General features: G+C 52.1%; 1 protein-coding gene across 6 annotated transcripts; it reads left to right on the top strand.

The window, feature by feature from the left end:
- Positions 1-708: 708 nt before the first annotated feature.
- Positions 709-20,625, top strand: HSPBP1 (HSPA (Hsp70) binding protein 1). 6 transcript variants are annotated; one of them, XM_016936866.3, is made up of 9 exons: positions 709-892; positions 1,002-1,075; positions 1,408-1,717; positions 3,267-3,471; positions 6,483-6,707; positions 16,695-16,850; positions 16,999-17,095; positions 17,592-17,703; positions 20,282-20,625. In XM_016936866.3, the coding sequence occupies exons 3-9, from the start codon at positions 1,502-1,504 to the stop codon at positions 20,354-20,356; spliced, it is 1,086 nt and encodes a 361-aa protein (XP_016792355.1). In that variant the 5' UTR covers positions 709-892; positions 1,002-1,075; positions 1,408-1,501; the 3' UTR covers positions 20,357-20,625. The 6 variants fall into 6 exon arrangements, with proteins under 6 accessions (XP_016792355.1, XP_016792354.1, XP_016792353.1 ...); XM_016936865.3 differs by having other exon boundaries at positions 711-756; XM_016936864.4 differs by lacking the exon at positions 709-892 and having other exon boundaries at positions 895-1,075.

Genomic DNA, 20,625 nt, shown 5'->3' with positions numbered 1-20,625 from the left:
TTGGTCTTCCTGTTTCTGCCCAAAATATCCCCCTGCACAACCACGCCCCGCAGGTGATTGATACGTTTGTGACTGTGTGCCCGTTTTGCGTTGAGCACAACCTTTTCCTGGAGGAAAACGCCTCCTATCCAGGATCAACACGGGAGTTTCTTTAAGCCCAGCCCAGGGCCAACACCTCTGCAGATCGGCCCGCACCAGCACGTGCCCAGGCCTAAACCCCACTTCTGGAGCACAGAGGGCTCGGGCCTCCCCACCAAGCTGGCTCCTCTGGCGCTCTGAATCTTGCTGGGCTCTGGGGCACTTTGCTTTCCGGCTCTAGGCCTCACGAATCCTCTCCTCTCCACCTGGCAGGACATGGGGAAGAGTCCATGAGGGAGAGGCTGGGTGATGAGAGGGATCCACGCCGCAGCTCCATTTGACAGATGGAGAAACTGAGGCCGAGAGAGGGGTTGCGGGGGGCATAAGGCTCACAGGCCAGCCATTACGGTTGCGACCCCAGGGCTCCTGTAGATGGGGTTGGTGGCCCCGGTGCAGGCGAAAGTCAGATTAGTTGGGGCGAGGTCCCAAACCCTCTAAGGATGACTGACAGCAATGAGTGGGAGGGGCCTGTAAAGGGGCCGGGGCCCAACTGGGAGAGTCTGGAAGGCCTAGAGCAGGGGCGGGAATCGTAGGGTGGGCGGGGTCAGACCTGGGGGTGGGGCACACGTTAGAAGAGGGGTGGAGCTTGCAAAAGTATCGGAGGCGGGACTCGCTGAGGTGCGAAAACTGGGCCAGGGGCAGGGCTTTGACCAGCTACTTGAGCGTGAAGGGGCGGGGCCCGCACGAAGGGGCGTCCCAGCTTGGAGGCGGGGCCCGGATGGGAGGGGCGGGGCCGAGTGCAGTATCCCGCCAGGTGAGAAGGGGATAAGAGTCGGGCGAGCAGCTTCAGCCGCAACCACGGCACGAAGTTGGGTGGGTACGCCTGGCACTTCCGGGTGAAACCGTGCGTATTTCCGGTTAAGATGGCGGCGCCCAGCAGAGTCAGGTGCGGACGACTTTGTCTGTAGGAGCGGCGGCGGCTTGAGGACCCGGGGAGGTGAGATCCGCCTTATTCCGGCGCCCCTCTTCGGAGAGGAGGGAGAAGACTTGTTGTTAAGGAGACCAAAGGGCGGGCTTGTTGCTACGGAGGCGGGGCAGTGAGGTTGCTAGGAGACGGGACGCACGCAGTGGAGATGGGGAAGGGGGGTTGTTGCCAGGGCGAGTGGGTGGGGCCTGTTGCTAGGGAGAAAGGAGAGGCTTATGACTTTGGGGAAGGGTCCTGTGGGTATGAAGGAAGGAAAAGGGGCTGTGGTTAAGTGGGCTGGGGGCAGAGTGGTTTGGGGTCATGGGGGGTCGCCGAGCTCCCCTAAAACGCCGCCTTCTCAGCAGACCCTCAAGAATCGACCCATCAGGACGCCAGAGCTGCTTCAGCGGTGACCGCCTTCTCCCTCTAACACATTCTTCCCTTCTTCACAAACGGCCCATGTCAGACGAAGGCTCAAGGGGGAGCCGCCTGCCCCTGGCGCTGCCCCCGGCCTCCCAGGGTTGCTCTTCAGGGGGCGGCGGCGGCGGCGGCGGCTCCTCGGCTGGGGGCTCGGGCAATTCCCGGCCCCCACGCAACCTCCAAGGCTTGCTGCAGATGGCCATCACCGCGGGCTCTGAAGAGCCAGACCCTCCTCCAGAACCGATGAGTGAGGAGGTAAAGGATGGGGACCCAAGAAGCTGGGGTGAGGGGCCTGGGGACAGATAGAGTTGCCTTGGGAAGTGTGACTTGGGGAGTCACAAGAAGACTAGGGTCTTCTTGGGTGGGAGGCAGAAAACCAGGTGTGGAGGCATTGTGGGCTATAATTTGTGCTAGATGGGGTCATCGTTGACTGAAGGTCAGATCTCAAGAGAGTCTGAGGGGACATATCCTCTCCAGAGCCAGACTAACCTGGATTCAGCATTTCCAGCTGTGTGACCTTGGGTATATTACTTCATCTTTCTGAATCTCAAGTTCTTCATTTACAAATTGATAATAATAATAACTACCATATAGGGTAGTTCTGAGGTGCTACTTTAAGTAGGGCTGCACACAGTGCCCAGCATACAGACAGTGCTTCTGAAGGCAGCAGTGTGTTTTCATGAAGAGCACAGGCTCTGTAGTCAGACTGCTTTTTTTTTTTTTTTTTGGTGGGGGCGGGGTTGGGGTTGGGGGACACAGTCTCGGCTGGAGTGCAGAGGCACAGTCTTGGCTCACTGCAACCTCTGACTTCCCGGTTCAAGCAATTCTCATGCCTCAGCCTCCCCAGTAGCTGGGATTAGAGGCATGGGCCACCATGCCTGGCTAATTTTCGTATTTTTAGTAGAGAAGGGGTTTCACTACATTGGCCAGGCTGGTCTCGAACTCCTGGCATCAAGTGATCCACCTGCCTCGGCCTCCCAAAGTGCTGAGATTACAGATGTGAGCCAGCACGCCCAGCCTAGACTGCTTGGGTTTGATTTCAGGCTTTGCCAATTGCTGACTGTGTGACCTTGGGTAAGTCTCAACCTTTCTGTGACTCAACTTTCTCATCTGCGAAGTGGGGATAACAATGATATATACCTCATAGAGTTGTTTTGCAGATTCATAGCGATAGCTATTATATATAATGTTTAATAGACAATTACTGTATACAGAGCATTATGCTAACCCACTTACATATATGATGTCATTGAACCTTTACAACAGTGAGGCATGAAACAGGCACAGAAACATTAAATAGCTCACTCAAATTTACTTAGAACTGTGACTAAGGAGACCTCTGCTCCCCTCCCTCACCCCAAAAAATTCCAGCAGTCACTTATTAGCTCTCATCTCCTTTTTCTTCGAGATAGTCTCACTGTGTTGCCCAGGCTGGAGTGCAGTGGCCTGATCTTGGCTCACTGCAACCTCTGTCTCTCAGGTTCAAGTGATTCCCTTTGCTGCAGCCTCCCGAGTAGCTGGGATTACAGGTGCACGCCACCAGGCCTGGCTAATTTTTGTATTTTTAGTAGAGACGGGGTTTCACCATGTTGCCCAGGCTGGTCTCAAACTCCTGAGCTCAGGCAGTCTACCCACCTCGGCCTCCCAAAGTGCTGGGATTACAGGGATGAGCCACAGCTCCCAGACGATATTTGTTGACTGAAGGAACATCAGCCCTCAGTTGTTGGCTGTCTTTATTAATGGCTGTTCCTTTGTAATGAATGACTGATGGATCTCCTTCTTTCCTCCTCGCCTTGGTCTCCAGAGGCGTCAGTGGCTGCAGGAGGCCATGTCGGCTGCCTTCCGAGGCCAGCGGGAGGAGGTGGAGCAGATGAAGAGCTGCCTCCGAGTGCTGTCACAGCCCATGCCCCCCACTGCTGGGGAGGCCGAGCAGGCGGCCGACCAGCAAGAGCGAGAGGGGGCCCTGGAGCTGCTGGCCGACCTGTGTGAGAACATGGACAATGCCGCAGGTAGCCCGCTTCCCCCGCCAGGACGTCCTGCCCCTCTGTACATGTCCTGCTGCCTCTCAGCTCTTGCCCCTACTCTTGGGGCTCACACCGTCAGCCTCCCTGCTGCCCTCTCACCATCAGCCTGTTCGCCTCCATTGCCATAAGGAGCAAGGCTCCGCCTCACCCTCATGGCATGTGGAGTCCCCCACTTCCCTGATCAGCTCTGAGATGGCTGTTTCTCTCCTAGTTCTCTGGGTGTCCACTGCCACTCCCCAGAGTACAAGAGGGAAAGTGGCATGGGTGGGGTAGCAGAGAAGGCCTCCCCGGGGCGACGTTTGATCAGAGACCTGAAGTGAGGTGAGAGTTGTGGGATGATCTCTGGGAAAAGCATTCCAGACAGCAGGAACAGCCAGTGCAAAGGCCCTGAGGCCAGAGTGTGCCTGGTGTGTTCAGGAACAGCAGCCAGGCCCTTGAGGCAGAGTAGAGTGAGTGAGGGGCCAGGCGCAGGAAACAGCGTTGGGGTGGGCCTCGCAGACGGGGAGGTAAATGCTGTTTTACTCCAAGCAGCAGAGCTCACAGAAGGTTTGAGGAGAGCTCACTTCCATCTGGAGGGGTTGGGTGGTGCAGCAATTGAGGGTGTGGATTTGGGGTGTCACTTCCTTGGTTCATAGTTCAGGCTATGCTGCTACATGGCAGTCTGGTTTGGGCAGGTCCTGATTACTTCCTCTTGTACGCAGGCTGGGCCGAGAGAAACCCCCAGGCCCGCACAACACCAGGCACTGGGTAAACGTAACGTGTCAGGCCTGGGAGTCAGGTGTCTTCATTTTGGACAGGGGCTGGACGGAGTTTGGGAAGCCCTCCTCTGTGAGCGCATTCAGCACCCCGGGAAGACCCGCAGTGCAGCCGCCACTTTTCCCCAGTGTTTCCCCGTCTTATCCGGGCAGAGAACTCCTGCTCCAATCCGCAGGATGGCTTTTAACGACTTTGCTCTTTCATTCATTTTTTGCTTGTTCAGGAAATATCTGTTGAGCAGCTGCTGTGTGCTAAGCACTGTGCTGAGTGTCCAATCATCACAGCAGCAGCAATTTTACACCTTATTAGTAATCAAATGAGAACGAAAGCCAAAGATACCACTTCCTCCCTGGCCTCGTGCGCTCTCTGTGTATATAAATATAAATATATATGTGTATCTTCTCTGTCTTAATGAAGATGCACAGTGCTGATGAAGGTGGGCTGAGGGGAACATCCTCCCATATGACTGTTTATACCACTTACAGTCAATTCACAATGTTGTGCAACACCACCTCTATTTCCAGAACTTTTCCATTGCCTGCAAAGGAGACCCAGCACCCATTAGGCAGGCCCTCCCCCGGTCCCCTGGCAACCACTAATCAGCGTTTTGGCTGTATGAATTTGCCTGTTCTGGACATTTCATATAGATGATTATAACATGTGACCTTTTGTGTCTGGCTGATTGTGCTAAAGGCGGCGTGCCCATGTTGTGGCGTGTGTCAGAGCTTTATTCCTTTTTTTTTTTTTTTTTTTTTTTTGAGTCAGTCTCCCAGGCTGGAGTGCAGTGGTGCAATCTCAGCTCACTGCAACTTCCACCTGCTGGGTTTAAGTGATTCTCATACCTTAGCCTCCCAAACAGCTGGGATTACAGGTGCATGTCATCAGGCCTGGCAAATTTTTTTTTTTTTTTTTTCTGAGACAGAGTCTCACCCTGTTGCCCAGGCTAGAGTGCAACGGCGCGATCTCAGCTCACTGCAACCTGTGCCTCCCGGGTTCAAACGATTCTCCTGCCTTGCCCTTCTGAGTAGCTGGGCTTATAGGCGCCCACCACCATACCCAGCTAATTTTTGTATTTTTAGTAGAGATGAGGTTTCACCATGTTGGCCAGGCTGGTCTTGAATTCCTGACCTCGTGATCCACTCACCTCGGCCTCCCAAAGTGTTGGGATTACAGTCATGAGCCACCGCACCTGGCCAGGCCTGGCATTTTTGTATTTTTAGTATATAACATAGCAAAAACCCTGTTTTGCTATGTTACCCGGGCTGGTCTCGAACTCCTGGCCTCAAGTGATCTGCCCACCCTGGCCTCCCAAAGTGCTGGGATTATAGGCTTGAGCCACCATGCCCGGCTGCTTCATTCCTTTTTATGGCTGAGTAATACTCCGTTGTATGGCTAGAGCAGTTTTTATTTATCCCTTTATCCTTTAAGGACATTTGGGTCTTTTATGAATGATGCTGCCATGAACTTGAGTATATAAGTATCTGAGTCCCTACTTCTGGTTCTTTTGGGTCTGTGCCTTGGTGCGGAATTGCTGGGTCACGGGGAATCTGTATTTCATTTTTTTAGGAACTGCCACGCTCTCCAATACCACTTTATTTACAAAAACAGGAGGTGGGCTGTGGTTTGCTCACCCTGGGGACATTCAGATTGTCACAAAGACCAGGATCAGTCCTGGCATTTAGTAGTCTGGAGCCTGGGGCCCTAATGCCCCAAATGCTGATGGAATCGAGTTGTACTAGCCTTGGGGGGACCTCTGGTTGGGTGTTTGGAGAGAGCTGCGTCCCTGTGGGAGCCGGCCTGGCTCTCCCGGCCTCAGCAGCTGTAGTGGTCAGCTTAGGGCCACCTTAGCCAAGCACCACAGACTACTGGCTTTAAAAACAGAAATGTATTTTCTCACGGCTCTGGAGGCTAGAAGTCTGAGATCAGGGTGTGGGCAGGGCTGGTTTCTCCTGAGTCCCCCTCTCCTTGGCTTGCAGAAGGCATTTTTTGTGTCCTCCCTCCATGTTGTCCCTCTGTGGGTGTCTGTGTCCTCATCTCTTCTTCTTATCAGGACGCCAGTCAGATTGCATTAGGGCCCACCCTAAGGACCTCATTTTACCTTAATGATCTCTTTAAAGATCCCATCTCCAAAAACAGTCACATTCCAAGGTACTGGGGGTCAGAACATCAACCCATGCATTTTGGGGGGCACGGTTCAGTCCCTAACATCTGGCCTCTCTCTGCTCCCCTCTGTGGCACAGACTTCTGCCAGCTGTCGGGCATGCACCTGCTGGTGGGCCGGTACCTGGAGGCGGGGGCTGCAGGGCTGCGGTGGCGGGCGGCACAGCTCATCGGCACGTGCAGTCAGAACGTGGCAGCCATCCAGGAGCAGGTGCTGGGCCTGGGTGCCCTGCGTAAGCTGCTGCGGCTGCTGGACCGCGACGCCTGCGACACAGTGCGCGTCAAGGCCCTCTTCGCCATCTCCTGTGAGTGTCCGGGTGGGGCTGGGGACAGGGGTGCTGGCGGTGGGGGGGGGGTGCCGGGTGGGCCCCCGGGATCTGCTGGGGCAGAGGGAGAGGCATCTCCTTCCCTTGTTTGTTCCCATGCTTGTTGGACCCCTGCACGGCTGAGTGCTGCGAGCAGAGTGAGTGGCGCACTCGGCCAAACCCCCTGCTAGCCAGGCAGCAGACGTGACCACTTCCCGGGGAGACCACCCGGCCCTCAGCGTGAGCGCTTTGCACACAGCAGTTTTTCAGCTGGGCACTGTTCACACTGGCGCTGATTCACTCTCTCGGGGGCCGTCCTGTGCACTACAGGACATTGAGCAGCATCTGGTGGGTGGCCTCCAGGCCATGGAGAGACACTATCACCGCACCTGCCAGCGCACAAATGTCCCTAGATGTAGAAAGCCCCTTGGTCAGAACCCCTGCTGTACATGAATTCTTCTTCTTATTTTTTTAAATTTAACCTATATAGAGACAAGACTTGCTTTGCTACCCAGGCTAGTCTTGAACTCCTAGCCTCAAGGGATCCTCCCGCCTTGGCCTCTGAAAGTGTTGAGATTACAGGTGTGATCCGCCATGTCCAGCCACAAATTCTTTTTATCCTAATGGCCTGTGAAGTAGGGACCGTTTGCATCCTCCTTTGACAGGGGAAGAAACTGAGGTGTGGGCAGAGGGACACGGCCAGGTTTCTGCAGCTCCATAGGGCAGAGCTGGCCAGGACTCCCCCAAATACTGCCGCCTGGGACACAGGCACCAGGTCGGGCACAGGGACGGGACAAAAACCAACATCTGTGGGGCAGTTTCTCCATGCCAGGTGTTGACTCGCTGAATCCTTATGCACACCTGCTGAAGTTGGGCCCACTGTGTCTCCTCCACACGGGAGGGATCAGGCCAGGGGGTCCAGAGAGGACACGCAGAGCCAGGATCCCAGCCTGGTGGAGCTCTTCGTGTGTGCTGGATGCCTGCCTGCATTTGCTATACTAGCGCCCCAACTGGACTGTTTCCTTTTATTTTCTCTAACAGCTTTATTGAGATGTAATTCATAGGCCATATAATTCATCCTTTAAAAGTGTATAACTTAGTACTCTTGGCCAGGCATGGTGGCTCACATCTGGAATCCTAACACTTTGGGAGGCCGAGGCGGGAGAATTGCTCGAGCCCAGGAGTTTGAGACCAGCCTGGGCAACATAGGGAAACCCATGTCTCTACAAAAATTAAAAAATTAGCTGGATGTGGTGGTGCGTGACTGTACCTCCATCTACTCAGGAGACTGAAGTGGTGGGATTGCCTGAGCCTGGGAAGTTGAGGCTGCAGTGAGCCATGATTGCATCTCCAGCCTGCGTGACAGAGCAAGACCTGTCTGAAAACAAACACAAAAACCAGAAAAACAACGTAGTACTTCTTAGTGTATTCAGTGCTGTGCAGCCATCATCACTCTCTAATTTTAGATGTGATCAGACGCGTTTGGGGTGGTATGGCTATCAGCAGTCACTATCTAATTTCAGAACATTTTCTTCTTTTCTTTCTTTTTTTTTTTTTGAGACAGAGTCTCGCTGTTGTCACCCAGGCTGGAGTGCAATGGCGCGATCTCGGCTCACTACAACCTCCTCCTCCCAGGTTCAAGCAGTTCTGCCTCAGCCTCTCAAGTAGCTGGGATTACAGGCGCCCGCCACCGTGCCCGGCTAATTTTTGTATTTTTAGTAGAGACGGGGTTTCACCCTGTTGGCCAGGCTGGTCTCAAACTCCTGACCTCAGGTGATCCACCCGCCTCAGCCTCCCAAAGTGTTGGGATTACAGGCATGAGCCACTGCGCCCGGCCAAAATTTCAGAACATTTTCATCCTCTCCCCCAAGCAGAAATTCTGTACCCGTTAAGCAATCACTCGGCGTCCGTCCTCTCCCGCAGCCCCTGCAACATGAATCTACTTACTGCCTCTAAGGATTTCCCTCTCCGGGACATTTGTACAAACGGAATCCCACACCGTGAGGCCTTTTCTGCCTGGCTCCTTTCATATGCTGCAAGGTCCCCGAGTGGTGGCGGGTGGCAGTGCTGTGTTCCTTCCTGCGGCTGAATGTGTCCTGTTGCGTGGGTCCACCGTGCCCTGCCTCTCCGTCTGCCTGTCTGCTGACAGTCCCTGGTTTCCTTCTATCTCTGGGCTCTCGTGCTCCTGTGGACATGGCTGCGCAGGTGTTTGTATGGACATTTGTTTTCCGTTCTCTTGGGTGTATACCTAGCAGTGGAGTTGCTGGGTCATATCGTAACTCTACATTTAATCTGTTCGAGGTTGGCTTTTTTTTTTTTCTTTTTTTGTTTTTTGAGACGGAGTCTCGCTCTGTGGCCCAGGCTGGAGTGCAGTGGCGCAATCTCGGCTCACTGCAACCTCCACCTCCCAGGTTCAAGGGATTCCCCTGCCTCAGCCTCCCAAGTACCTGGGTTTACAGGCACATGCCACCATGCCCAGCTAACTTTTTTTGTACTTTTAGTAGAGACGGGGTTTCACCCTGTTGGCCAGTCTGGTCTCAAACCCCCTACCTCAGGTGAGCACCTCAGCCTCCCTAAGTGCTGGGATTATAGGCATGAGCCACTGTGCCTGGCCTGAGGTTGGCTATTTTTTAATTCCAGCAGCCTATCTGGTCATTGAAATGGGGGCTGTGAGGGGGGTCCAACACCCTCTTTCTCTCCCTCACCCCCATGTATCCTGAGTCCTGGAATCAGTGTTGTGTTCCTGGCAGATGGTGGCCCCAGCCATGCAGAGGCTGGGAGGAGAACAGGGAGGGTTTGGGTAGGAGGAGATTCCGGAAGAAGGAAGCATTCTGATGAGGCGAGGAAAGGAGCACTTGGAAAGTCACAGCCAAAACTAGGGTGACAGGGACAGACAGACATGGGGCAGCTCGGCCACAAAGGGCAGAGAGAAGGACATGGTGTCCCTGAGGGCCAGAGCAGGGTAGAGAGGGGCTGGCAGAGTTTTCTTCTAATAGCTTGCATTAAAAAAGAAGTCTTTAGGTCATCTTGGTGGTTCACACCTGGTCCCACCTACCTGGGAGGCTGAGGAGGGAGGATCATCTGAGCCTGGGAGGCGGAGGCTGCAGTCAGCTGAGATCGTGCCACTGCACTCCAGCCTGGGTGACAGAGTGAGACCCTGTCTAAAAAAAAAAAAAAAAGTCATTACATATTTTTAAAAATCTGTGAGACAGTCACATCGTTCACCAGGTACAAAAGAGTACATAGCAAACGGTCCCTGTCCCCAAACCTGGTCCCCATTCCAGAGAAAACCACTGTTATACCTGTTTCTGCTTCCAGAGATTTTAATAAATCTGTAAGAACAAATGTGGGTGTGTGTGGTGTGTGTGTGATGTGCGTGTGTAGTGGGGGTGTGGCGCGTGTGTAGGGTGTGTATGGTGTGTATGTGGGGTGTTTGGCGTGTCGTGTGTTAGTGTAGCGTGTACATGGGTTGTGTGGTGTGTGGTATATATGTGGAGGTGTGTGTGGTGTGTGTGTTGCATGTGTACGTGTGTGGGATGTGTGTGCTGGGGGGATGTATGTATATGTGTGGGGTATGTGGGGTGCATATGAGGTGTGTATGTGTGGTGCGTATGTGTGGTGTGTGGATGTGCATGGCGTGTGTGGGATGTGTGTATGTGGTGTGTGTATACGGGGTGTGTGGTGTGTGCTTATGTGGAGTGTGTCGTGTGTGGTATGTGTGCACACAGACACACGGATTAATCTCGTTTCCTCAGATGTGCACGGCTGGCACAGGCCATCCTGACTGTGGCGCACCTTGACCTGCCTCTGTCCTTTTTTCTTAAGCAACAGTAGCTTATCTTTCCCCTTTCTGCGGGTGAGGAATGCAGCAGTGGCCCCTGCTGAGGAGGGCGGCTTCTGGCTTTGCGTCTTCATGAGGTTTCATGAGGTTGCATGAGGTTGTGGTCAGCCGTCAGCCGGGCCTCGTTCCCTGAAGGTCTCATTGCACTAAGCCCTGTGCACTGCACCTCATTGATCCCTCACAATCCCCCTCTGAGGAAGGGGTGCTAGAGATGGGCTTCCACCATGGCTCGCGCCGGGGCTAGCAGAGTTTTGCTGGCAGTTGGCAGGAAGCTCGGGCTGCGTGAGCGGCCTCACCACGTGGTGGTCGGCTTCCCCAGCGAAAGTTGTGCACGATGCAGGGCAAGAGCTCTGGGAGCTTGGATGCCATTCTTTTTTTTTTGCTCGGGGGTAAAATTCACATGAAAATGTTAAAGTATACCATTCAGTGGCATCTGTCCTTTTTTTTGGTGGCTGCAGGGTATGCCATTGTGTGGCTGTCCAGTACCATTACTGGAGTTCCGTGCTGGGAGCCATTTGCAGGGTACGTCCCCTCAGCTCCTGCTGCCCGAGGCGGTGGTGCCACTGCCCTTCCCAGGACAGGAGGGGATGGACTCGCTCGCTCTCTGTGGAGCCACTCCAAAGTGGTTCCTTGTTACAGTCTACCAGAGTGGCACATTTATTACAATCGATGAACCTACATGGACACCTCAGTGTCACCCAGAGTCCATAGTTGACACTGGGGCGCACTCTTGATGCTGTATGTACTATGGGTTTGGACAACTGTATCATGACATGGATCCATACTGTAGTATTCTACAGAGGAATCTCGCTGCCCTACAAATCCTCTGTGCTCCCGCTAGTCATCCCACCCCTGAGTTTTTTACTGTCTCCATAGTTTTGCCTTTTCCAGAATGTCATATGCTTGGAACCATGCAATCTGCAGCCTTTTCAGACTGGCTTCTTTGGCTTAGTAATCTGCTTTTAAGGTTCTTCCATGTCTTTTCTTGGCTTGATAGCTCATTTCTTTTTAGCGCTGAATAAGCGTAACTTTTTTAAGGGAGATGTGTGGGCTGCAGTGATGACTTTGGCTTTCTTTCCAAAAATGACGGCAGCCATACTGTGATCCCTGCCCCCAACTGCTGCACAGAGAAGAGGGTGAATGCGGCGAGGGTGGGTGGAAGGTGGGCGGTGAGCTGGGGGGTTATGGTGATAACCTAGGCAAGAGATCAAGGTTGTGGTAGGGAGCAGTGGTTCTCAAACAGGGACAATTGTGTCCTCCACAGGACATTTAGACAAATGTCTGGAGACATTTTTAGTTGTCGCAGCTGGGAGAGAGGGACTATTGGCATCTACTGGGTAGAGGCCAGGGATGCTGCTCCATATCCTGCAATGCACAGGATGGGCCTCCCAACCCAGAGTGATCTGCCCCCAGATACCAACCGTGCCCAGGCGGAGAAACCCTGGCGTAAAGGGGACAGGTCTCTCCTGGGTACATTTTGAAGGTAGAGCTGACAGGCCTTGCTTACAGATTGAATGAGAGGAGTCTTTGTGTTTTCCAGTCCATGCATGCCTGTTCTTTTTTCTTTCTTTAATTAAATAACATTTGGCCGGGCATGGTGACTCATGCCTATAATCTCAACATTTTGGGAGGCCGAGACAGGTGGATCACTTGAAGCCAGGAGCTCAAGACCAGCCTGGCCAACATGGTGACACCCGGTCTCTACTAAAAATACCAGAAAATTAGCCAGGCATGGTGGGGCATGCCTGTAATCCCGGCTACTCGGTAGGTTGAGGCATAAAAATTGCTTGAACCCGAGAGACGTATGTCGCAGTGAGCCAACTGCCACTGCACTCCAGCCTGGGCGACAGAGTGAGACTCTGTCTCAAAAATGAAATAAAATAAACTAAAATAAATAAATATGTAACCCAATATGTCCAAACTATTATAATTTCAATGTGTAATTAATATGGACTATTAATGAGACACTGTATTTTTTGTCATGCTAAGTCTTCAAAACCTAGTGTGTGCATTTTACAAATGAAGCACATCGCAACATGCTGAGTTTTCAGGGGTATTGTGGAGTGCGCCAGAGCAACAACGTTGCGTGTGTTTTTCTTTTTTTGGTTTTCTTTTTGTGTGTGTGTGAGATGGAGTTTCGCTCTTTTTGCTCAGGCTGGAGTGTAATGGCGCAATCTCGGCTCACTGCAACCTCCACCTCCCGGGTTCAAATGATTCTCCTGCCTCAGCCTCCCTAGTAGCTGGGATTACAGACGCACGCCACCACGCCCAGCTAATTTTGTATTTTTAGTAGAGATGGGGTTTCACCATGTTGGTCAGGCTGGTCTCGAACTCCTGACCTCAAGTGATCTGCCCACCTTGGCCTCCCAAAGTGCTGGGATTACAGGCATGAGCCACCGCGCCCAGCCAACGTTGTGTTTAATGGAAAATATTTTACACTGCTTCAGTTTTTCACCTTAAGTTTAAATGAATTGAACTTAAATGAAATGAACAACTCTTTTCCTTAGTTGCACTGGCCACATATCAGGTGTTTAGTGGCCACAAGCTACTAGCAGCTTCTGTCCTTCTTGGCCAGCACAGGCCTAGAGCCTACCTAGGAGGGGGCACCTTACTGGAGGTGCACTCCAAAGGTCAGTTCTCATCCTGCTGGGAGTCCTTCCAGAGTTCTCATTGCCCTCTGGATAAAGGTCATGCATGCTGTGTAGCCTGGCTCTTTAGGCCTCAGTTTCCTCATCTGTAAAATAGAATTCTGAAAGCACACACTTCCAGGATAATTGCGAGGATTAAAAGATGTTGCGGACTGGGCACGGTGGCTCACGCCTGTAATCCCAGCACCTTGGGAGGCTGAGGCAGGTGGATTATGAGGTCTGGAGTTCAAGACCAGCCTGGCCAACATGGCAAAACCCTGTCTCTACTCAAAATACAAAAATTAGCTGGGTGTAGTGGTGCATACCTGTAATCCCAGCTACTCGGGAGTCTGAGGCAGGAGAATGGCTTGAGCCCGGGAAGCAGAGGTTGCAGTGAGCCAAAATGGTGCCACTGCACTCTAGCCTGGATGATAGAGCAAGACTCTGTCTCAAAAAAAAAAAAAGAGAGATGACACAGCCGGGTGCAATGGCTCATGCCTGTAATCCCAGCACTTTGGGAGGCCCAGGCAGGTGGATCACTTTAGGTCAGGAGCTTGAGACCAACCTGGCCAACATGGTGAAACCCTGTCTCTACTATATATACAAAAATTAGCTGGGTGTGGTGGCAGGTTACTATAATCCCAGCTACTTGGGAGGCTGAGGCTGAAGAATAGTTTGAACCTGGGAGCGGAGGTTACAGTGAGCCAAGATTGCTCCACTGCACACTCCAGCCTGGGCAACAGAACAAGAGTCCATCTCAAAATGAAATAAATAAGTAAATAAATAAAATAAAATAAATTAAAAGAGATGATGCTTCCATCAATGGAGGAATGGATAAAATATGGTATATCCATACAATGGAATGTTATTCAGCCATGAAAAAGAATGAAGTGCTGATACCACTTACAACATGAATGAACCTGGAAAACATCATGCTGAATGAAAGCAGTCAGACACAAAAGGTCACGTATTTTATGGACACATTTATATTAAATGTCTGGGACAGGTAAATCCATAAAGGAAGAAAGTATATCTGTGGTTGCAGGGGCCAGAGGGAAGGGAAATTGGGAATGACTGCTCATAGGTTTCCTTTGGGGGGTGATGAAAATTTCCTAGAGTTAGTGGTGATGGTTATACAACCCTGTGAATATCTTTAAAAGGCTGAACTGTGTGGATTGTGAATTATATCTCAAAAACATACTTCAAAAAAAGATAATGCTTGCATATGCAGGCCAATGGCAAGGGATGATGGTAGTTGGTGGTGATGATGGTGACGATGATTGACGATAATTATATTGTTAATGGTAATGATGATGATGGCGGTGATGGTGATGTGGTGGTGATGGTGATAGTGATGGTGATGTTGGTGATGTCATGGTGATGGTGGTGATGGTGGTGGTGGTGGTGGTGATAGTGATGGTGGTGATGATGGTGATGTTGGTGATGGTCATGGTGATGATGGTGGTGGTGATGATAGTGATGGTGATGGTGGTAGAGATGGTGGTGGTGGTGATGATGGTGGTGGTGATGGTGATAGTGATGGTGGTGATGATGGTGATGTTGGTGATGGTCATGGTGATGGTGGTGATGATGGTGGTGGTGATGGTGATAGTGATGGTGGTGATGATGGTGATGTTGGTGATGGTCATGGTGATGATGGTGGTGGTGATGGTGGTGGTGATGATAGTGATGGTGATGGTGGTGGTGGTGGTAGAGATGGTGGTGGTGATGGTGGTGGTGATGGTGGTGGTGGTGATGGTGATAGTGATGGTGGTGATGATGGTGATGTTGGTGATGGTCATAGTGATGATGGTGGTAGTGATGGTGGTGGTGGTGATGGTGGTGGTGGTGATGATAGTGATGGTGATGGTGGTGATGGTGGTGGTGATGGTGGTGGTGGTGATGGTGATGGTGGTGATGGTGGTGAGGATGGTGATGATGATAGTGATGGTCGTGGTGATGGTGGTGAGGATGGCGATGATGATAGTGATGGTGATGGTGATGGTGGTGATGGTGATGGTGGTGGTGATGGTGATGGTGGTGATGGTGGTGAGGATGGTGATGATAGTGATGGTGGTGGTGATGGTGGTGAGGATGGCGATGATGATAGTGATGGTGGTAGTGGTGGTGGTGATGGTGGTGGTGGTGATGGTGATGATAGTGATGGTGGTGGTGATGGTGGTGGTGGTGATGGTGGTGGTGATGGTGGTGATGGTGGTGGTGGTGATGGTGGTGATGGTGATGGTGGTGGTGATGGTGGTGGTGGTGGTGGTGGTGGTGATGGTGATGGTGGTGGTGATGGTGATGGTGGTGATGGTGGTGGTGATGGTGGTGGTGATGGTGATGGTGGTGATGATGGTGATGGTGGTGGTGATGGTGGTGGTGATGGTGATGATGGTGATGGTGGTGGTGATGGTGGTGGTGATGGTGGTGATGGTGGTGGTGGTGATGGTGATGATTGTGGTGGTGGTGGTGGTGATGGTGGTGGTGGTGGTGATGGTGGTGGTGGTGGTGATGGTGTTGGTAGTGATGGTGGTGAGGATGGTGGTGATGATGTTGGTGATGGTGGTGAGGATGGTGATGATGTTGGTGATGGTGGTGGTGGTGATGGTGGTGGTGATGTTGGTGATGGTGATGGTGGTGGTGATGTTGGTGATGGTGTTGGTGGTGATGGTGGTGTTGGTGATGGTGTTGTTGGTGGTGGTGGTGATGGTGGTGATGGTGAGATTGGTGGTGATGGTGAGGATGGTGGTGATGATAGTGATGGTGGTGGTGGTGAGGATGGTGGTGATGGTGAGAATGGTGATGATGGATGATGATTGTGATGGTGGTGAAGAGTTGTGATGGTGGTGATGATGATCGTGGTTGTGATGATGTTGGTGATGGTGGTTGTGATGATAGTGGTGGTTGTGGTGATGGTAGTGATGGTAGTGGTGGTGATGATAGTGATGGTGGTGGTGATGGTGGTGATAATGGTGATGGTGTTGGTGGTGGTGGTGATGATAGTGATGGTGGTGGTATGGTGATGGTGATGGTGTTGGTGGTGGTGGTGATGATAGTGATGGTGGTGGTATGGTGATGGTGATGGTGATAATGGTGATGGTGATGGTGGTGATGGTGATGGTGGTGGTGAGGATGGTGGTGATGGTGATGGTGGTGATAATGGTGATGGTGGTGATGGTGATGGTGGTGATGGTGGTGGTGGTGAGGATGGTGGTGATGGTGATGATGGTGGTGAGGATGGTGGTGATGGTGATGATGGTGATGATGATGATTGTGATGGTGGTGATGGTGATGGTGGTGATGATGGTGATGGTGGTGGTGGTGAGGATGGTGGTGATGGTGATGGTGGTGAGGATGAGAATGGTGATGATGATGATTGTGATGGTGGTGAAGATAGTGGTGATGGTGGTGATGATGATGTTGGTGATGGTGGTTGTGATGATGTTGGTGATGGTGCTTGTGATGACAGTGGTGGTGGTGGTGACTGCAAGCTCAGGACCTTTCCCCCTCTCCCAGGTCTGGTCCGAGAGCAGGAGGCTGGGCTGCTGCAGTTCCTCCGCCTGGACGGCTTCTCTGTGTTGATGCGGGCCATGCAGCAGCAGGTGCAGAAGCTCAAGGTCAAATCAGCATTCCTGCTGCAGAACCTGCTGGTGGGCCACCCTGAACACAAAGGTGTGGCAGCCCTTGAGTGAGGGCAGGAGTGGGGAGCAGATGCCCTGGGGTGGGTGCAGGTGTGGGAGAAGGGGAGGAACAGGCATCCCGGGGAGGGCATAGGAGATGGGTGGGGCTGCCCCTCTGACCCCTGCAGCCCTCCCCCCAGGGACCCTGTGCTCCATGGGGATGGTCCAGCAGCTGGTGGCCCTGGTGCGGACAGAGCACAGCCCCTTCCACGAGCACGTGCTTGGAGCCCTGTGCAGGTACTTTGGCTCCTTGAGAGGACGGGGCCTGGGGTGGGGGCCCCGTCCTCTCAAGGTGGGGGTGGCTCAGGAATCAGCCCGTAGGGACTCAGGAGTTGGGACCTTCCCGTGGAGAGGAAGGGTGTGGGGCCAGAAAGGAGCAGGAGTCAGGGAGCCTCAGTTTCCTCACCAGTAGGGCTGGCACAGAGGCTTTGCAGGAGGGAGAGAGGCTTTTGTACACACCCCCACCAGTGGATTAGTGTCTAATCAGATGATGCTGGAGTTCTGAACAGCACACCAGAGTTGACACACACCAGGCCCTGTGCTGAGCCCCTCAGCACCCACCCTGGGCCAGGGGCAGCGTGAGGTCCATTCCGCAGATGGGGAAATGGAGGCCCATTGTGGGGCAGCGACTTGCCAGGCTCCTGAGTGAGCCAGGGGACGGGGCGGGCGATAGGGTTGGGTCAGTGAGGCCTCTAGAGGGAGGTCCTAAGGGCCGCTGTCATGTCCCTCACAGCCTGGTGACAGACTTTCCGCAGGGTGTGCGTGAGTGTCGGGAGCCGGAACTGGGCCTGGAGGAGCTCCTCCGCCACCGCTGTCAGCTGCTGCAGCAGCATGAGGAGTACCAGGTACATGGGGAGGGGACGGGGTGCAAGGAGGACCAGGTGCAAGGGGGAGGGGACAAGGGCTCCAGGAGGACTAGGTGTGTGGGGAGGGGATGGGGTTCGAGGAGGATCAGGTGCCAGGGGGAGGGGACAGGGGCTCCAGGAGGACCAGGTACACGGGGAGGTGACGGGGTGCAAGGAGGACCAGGTGTGAGGGGCAAGGGATGGGGTTCGAGGAGGATCATGTGCCGGGGGAGGGGACAGCGGCTCCAGAAGGACCAGGTGAGTTGGGGAAGGGACAGGGTGTGAGGAGGACCAGGTGTGAGGGGGAGGGGCCTGGGGGGTGAGGAATTCCCCAGGTTAGACCAAGTGTGGTAGTGGGGACCCTAGTAGGGGCAGAGCCAGCCAGTCCTTGCCCTTGGGGGCTCCTGGGTCCGCTGGTTCAGGCTTTCATTCGTGTTCTCGTGCATTTCACTCATCTTCCATTCAGCAGATGTTTATTTCATGCCTAGCATTCGTCCCGTGCTGTGTCAGAGTAGGAGAGACAGCAAGGAGACAGGAGCTTGGAGATTCTTAAAGTGTTGCCCAATCATTGAATTATTATCTAAATTACCCAATACAGTTGTTTACATTAAGTAAATGTAAATTGAATATAATATCACTCAAATGTCTTAATGATTAACTATTTCATTAAATTGACAAGAAATAACAAATGGCAAAAAATAACCAATTATTTTAGGTAAATAACAAGTGATAAATAACAAGTCATCAGATATTTAATTAGATAAGGGGCAAATAAATAACTCATTAGATAACTAGATAAGAAATGCTAAATCACAACTAATTAAAATTCAAATAGTTAACTGATTAATGCATTAATTTGTTGAAGTGAATGAATCAATGCTGGTGCTTCAGCAAAGCCGAGCTTAGCAAACGCACCCACCTCCTTGGGACGTTCTATTCTATTGAATTCATTCCTGTGTAGACACTGTCAAGTGTCTGTACGTATTGAAAGTGTACTACATGGCCAGGCATGGTGGCTCACGCCTGTAATCCCAGCACTTTGGGAGGCCAAGGCAGGTAAATCATGAGGTCAGGAGTTTGAGACCAGCCTGGCCAACATGGTAAAACCCCATCTCTACTAAAAATACAAAAAATTAGCTGGGCATAGTGGCAGGTGCTTGTAATCCCAGCTACCCAGGAGGCTGAGGCAGGAGAATCGCTTGAACCGGGGAGGCGGAGGTTGCAGTGAGCCAAGATGCGCCACTGCACTTCAGCCTGGGCGACAGAGTGAGACTCCATCTCAAAAAAAAAAAAGTGTACTACATGAGAAGTTTTGACTTATGTATACACCCGTGGAAACATTCAAATTAGATTTGTAACAGATTTTACTAATGCTTTGTGAATAGGTTCCGTAGTCACATGGTTGAAAATACAAGACCCGCAGGAGGGTAAACAGTGAAAAGTCTCTCTCCTGCCCCTCCTTCTGGCTACCCAGTTGCTCAGGTGTCCTTCTTAAAATATTAGGTGCACACGAGCAAAGGTGCATGTGAATTCTCCTTTTTCTCTATGTTATGCAAAATAAGCCTGCCGTGCTGTGATGGCTGTTCTGCCCCTTGCTTTGTGGGCATTGCATGTCTCGCCTGCGGCTCTTTCATTTTGCAGCTGTACAGTGCGGATGGGCTCTTTTTTGTAGCATGGATATGCAGGTTGTTTCTACACTCTCGCTATGACAAACACTGCTGAAAGAATAACCTTTTGTATATGTTATTACATATGTCTGTAGAACAATTTCTAGAAGGGAAATGGCTGGGGTCAGGTATGTTAAAGGTGAAGGTTAAAGGGTTAAGGGCCGTTTCATTAGCTATCACCAAGCTGCTCTCCATAGAAGTTCAACCATTGACACTCCAGTCATGAGGGTGCCCAACTCCCCAAATCTTGGTCTGGACAAAGTGGCCTCAATGAACCATTTGACCTTTTTTCAAACTGATTGTTGAAAAGTAGTACTCCAGTCCAGTTTACATTTCTCCCATGAGTGAAATTTGGCATCTTTTCTCTTTCTTGTGAACTGTTCGTTCTCGTCCTTTGCCCACTTATCTATTTATTGGGTGATGGTTTTTGCGAATGACTTTTTTAAGCTCTTTAAGGGTTAAGTATATTAGCCATTTGTGCTATGAATCACAAATATTTTTCTCCAACCTCGTTTTCTTTTTCTTTTTTTGCCATGGGAGTATCTTTTATATTACATAGTTTAACCTCTCAGTGCTTTCTTTCATGGTTTCTGGGGTTTGTATCCGCAGAAAGTTTTGAGCAGTGGTCCATATCTGGGAGTTAGAAAGAGCCCAAGAGTGCTGATATGAGGCAGACCAATGGAGTGAGACGAGTCTGGGGGACCCCGGGTTCTAGTTCAAGTAGTTCAGACACCAGTGTGAAGACAGTGAATCATGAATCTGAGCAGTGATTAAAGAAGCCTAACCTCTGGTGGGGGGGAGTGGGTGGTGGCCAGGAGAGAAGAGGAGTCACCTCTGGGTGCCAAGAATGCTGGAGGCAGGGTCTGGCCTCTGCACTCAGGCCCCTTGCTCCCTGCCCCTGCCTAATCCAGGAGGAGCTGGAGTTCTGTGAAAAGCTGCTACAGACCTGTTTCTCCAGCCCAGCGGACGACAGCATGGATCGGTGAAACCAGGTGGCTTCTTGCCCCCTTCTCCGTGGGAACCCCAGGCCTCTTGCCTCCCTCCCCACCTACAAGGCCCTCTCCCAAGGGATCGCAGGGCCTAGGTGCCTGGACCCAGGGTGTGCCAGCCCGTCTCTGTGCAGTCCCTGGAAGGGGCGCTGAGAAACGCACCAGCTCCTTGGACCCCACCTCCCATGCTCTCACTCTCATCCCCGTTCTCTTGTCCACACAGCTCTTCCAATAAAGGTGTTTCTCTTCCTCCTTCTCCTCCTTCA

Source organism: Pan troglodytes, chromosome 20, assembly GCF_028858775.2.
Source record: "Pan troglodytes isolate AG18354 chromosome 20, NHGRI_mPanTro3-v2.0_pri, whole genome shotgun sequence".
In the NCBI taxonomy this organism is placed as follows: domain Eukaryota; kingdom Metazoa; phylum Chordata; class Mammalia; order Primates; family Hominidae; genus Pan; species Pan troglodytes.
Note: the sequence above shows the minus strand (reverse complement) of the source record. Positions and strands in the feature narration are given on the sequence as shown.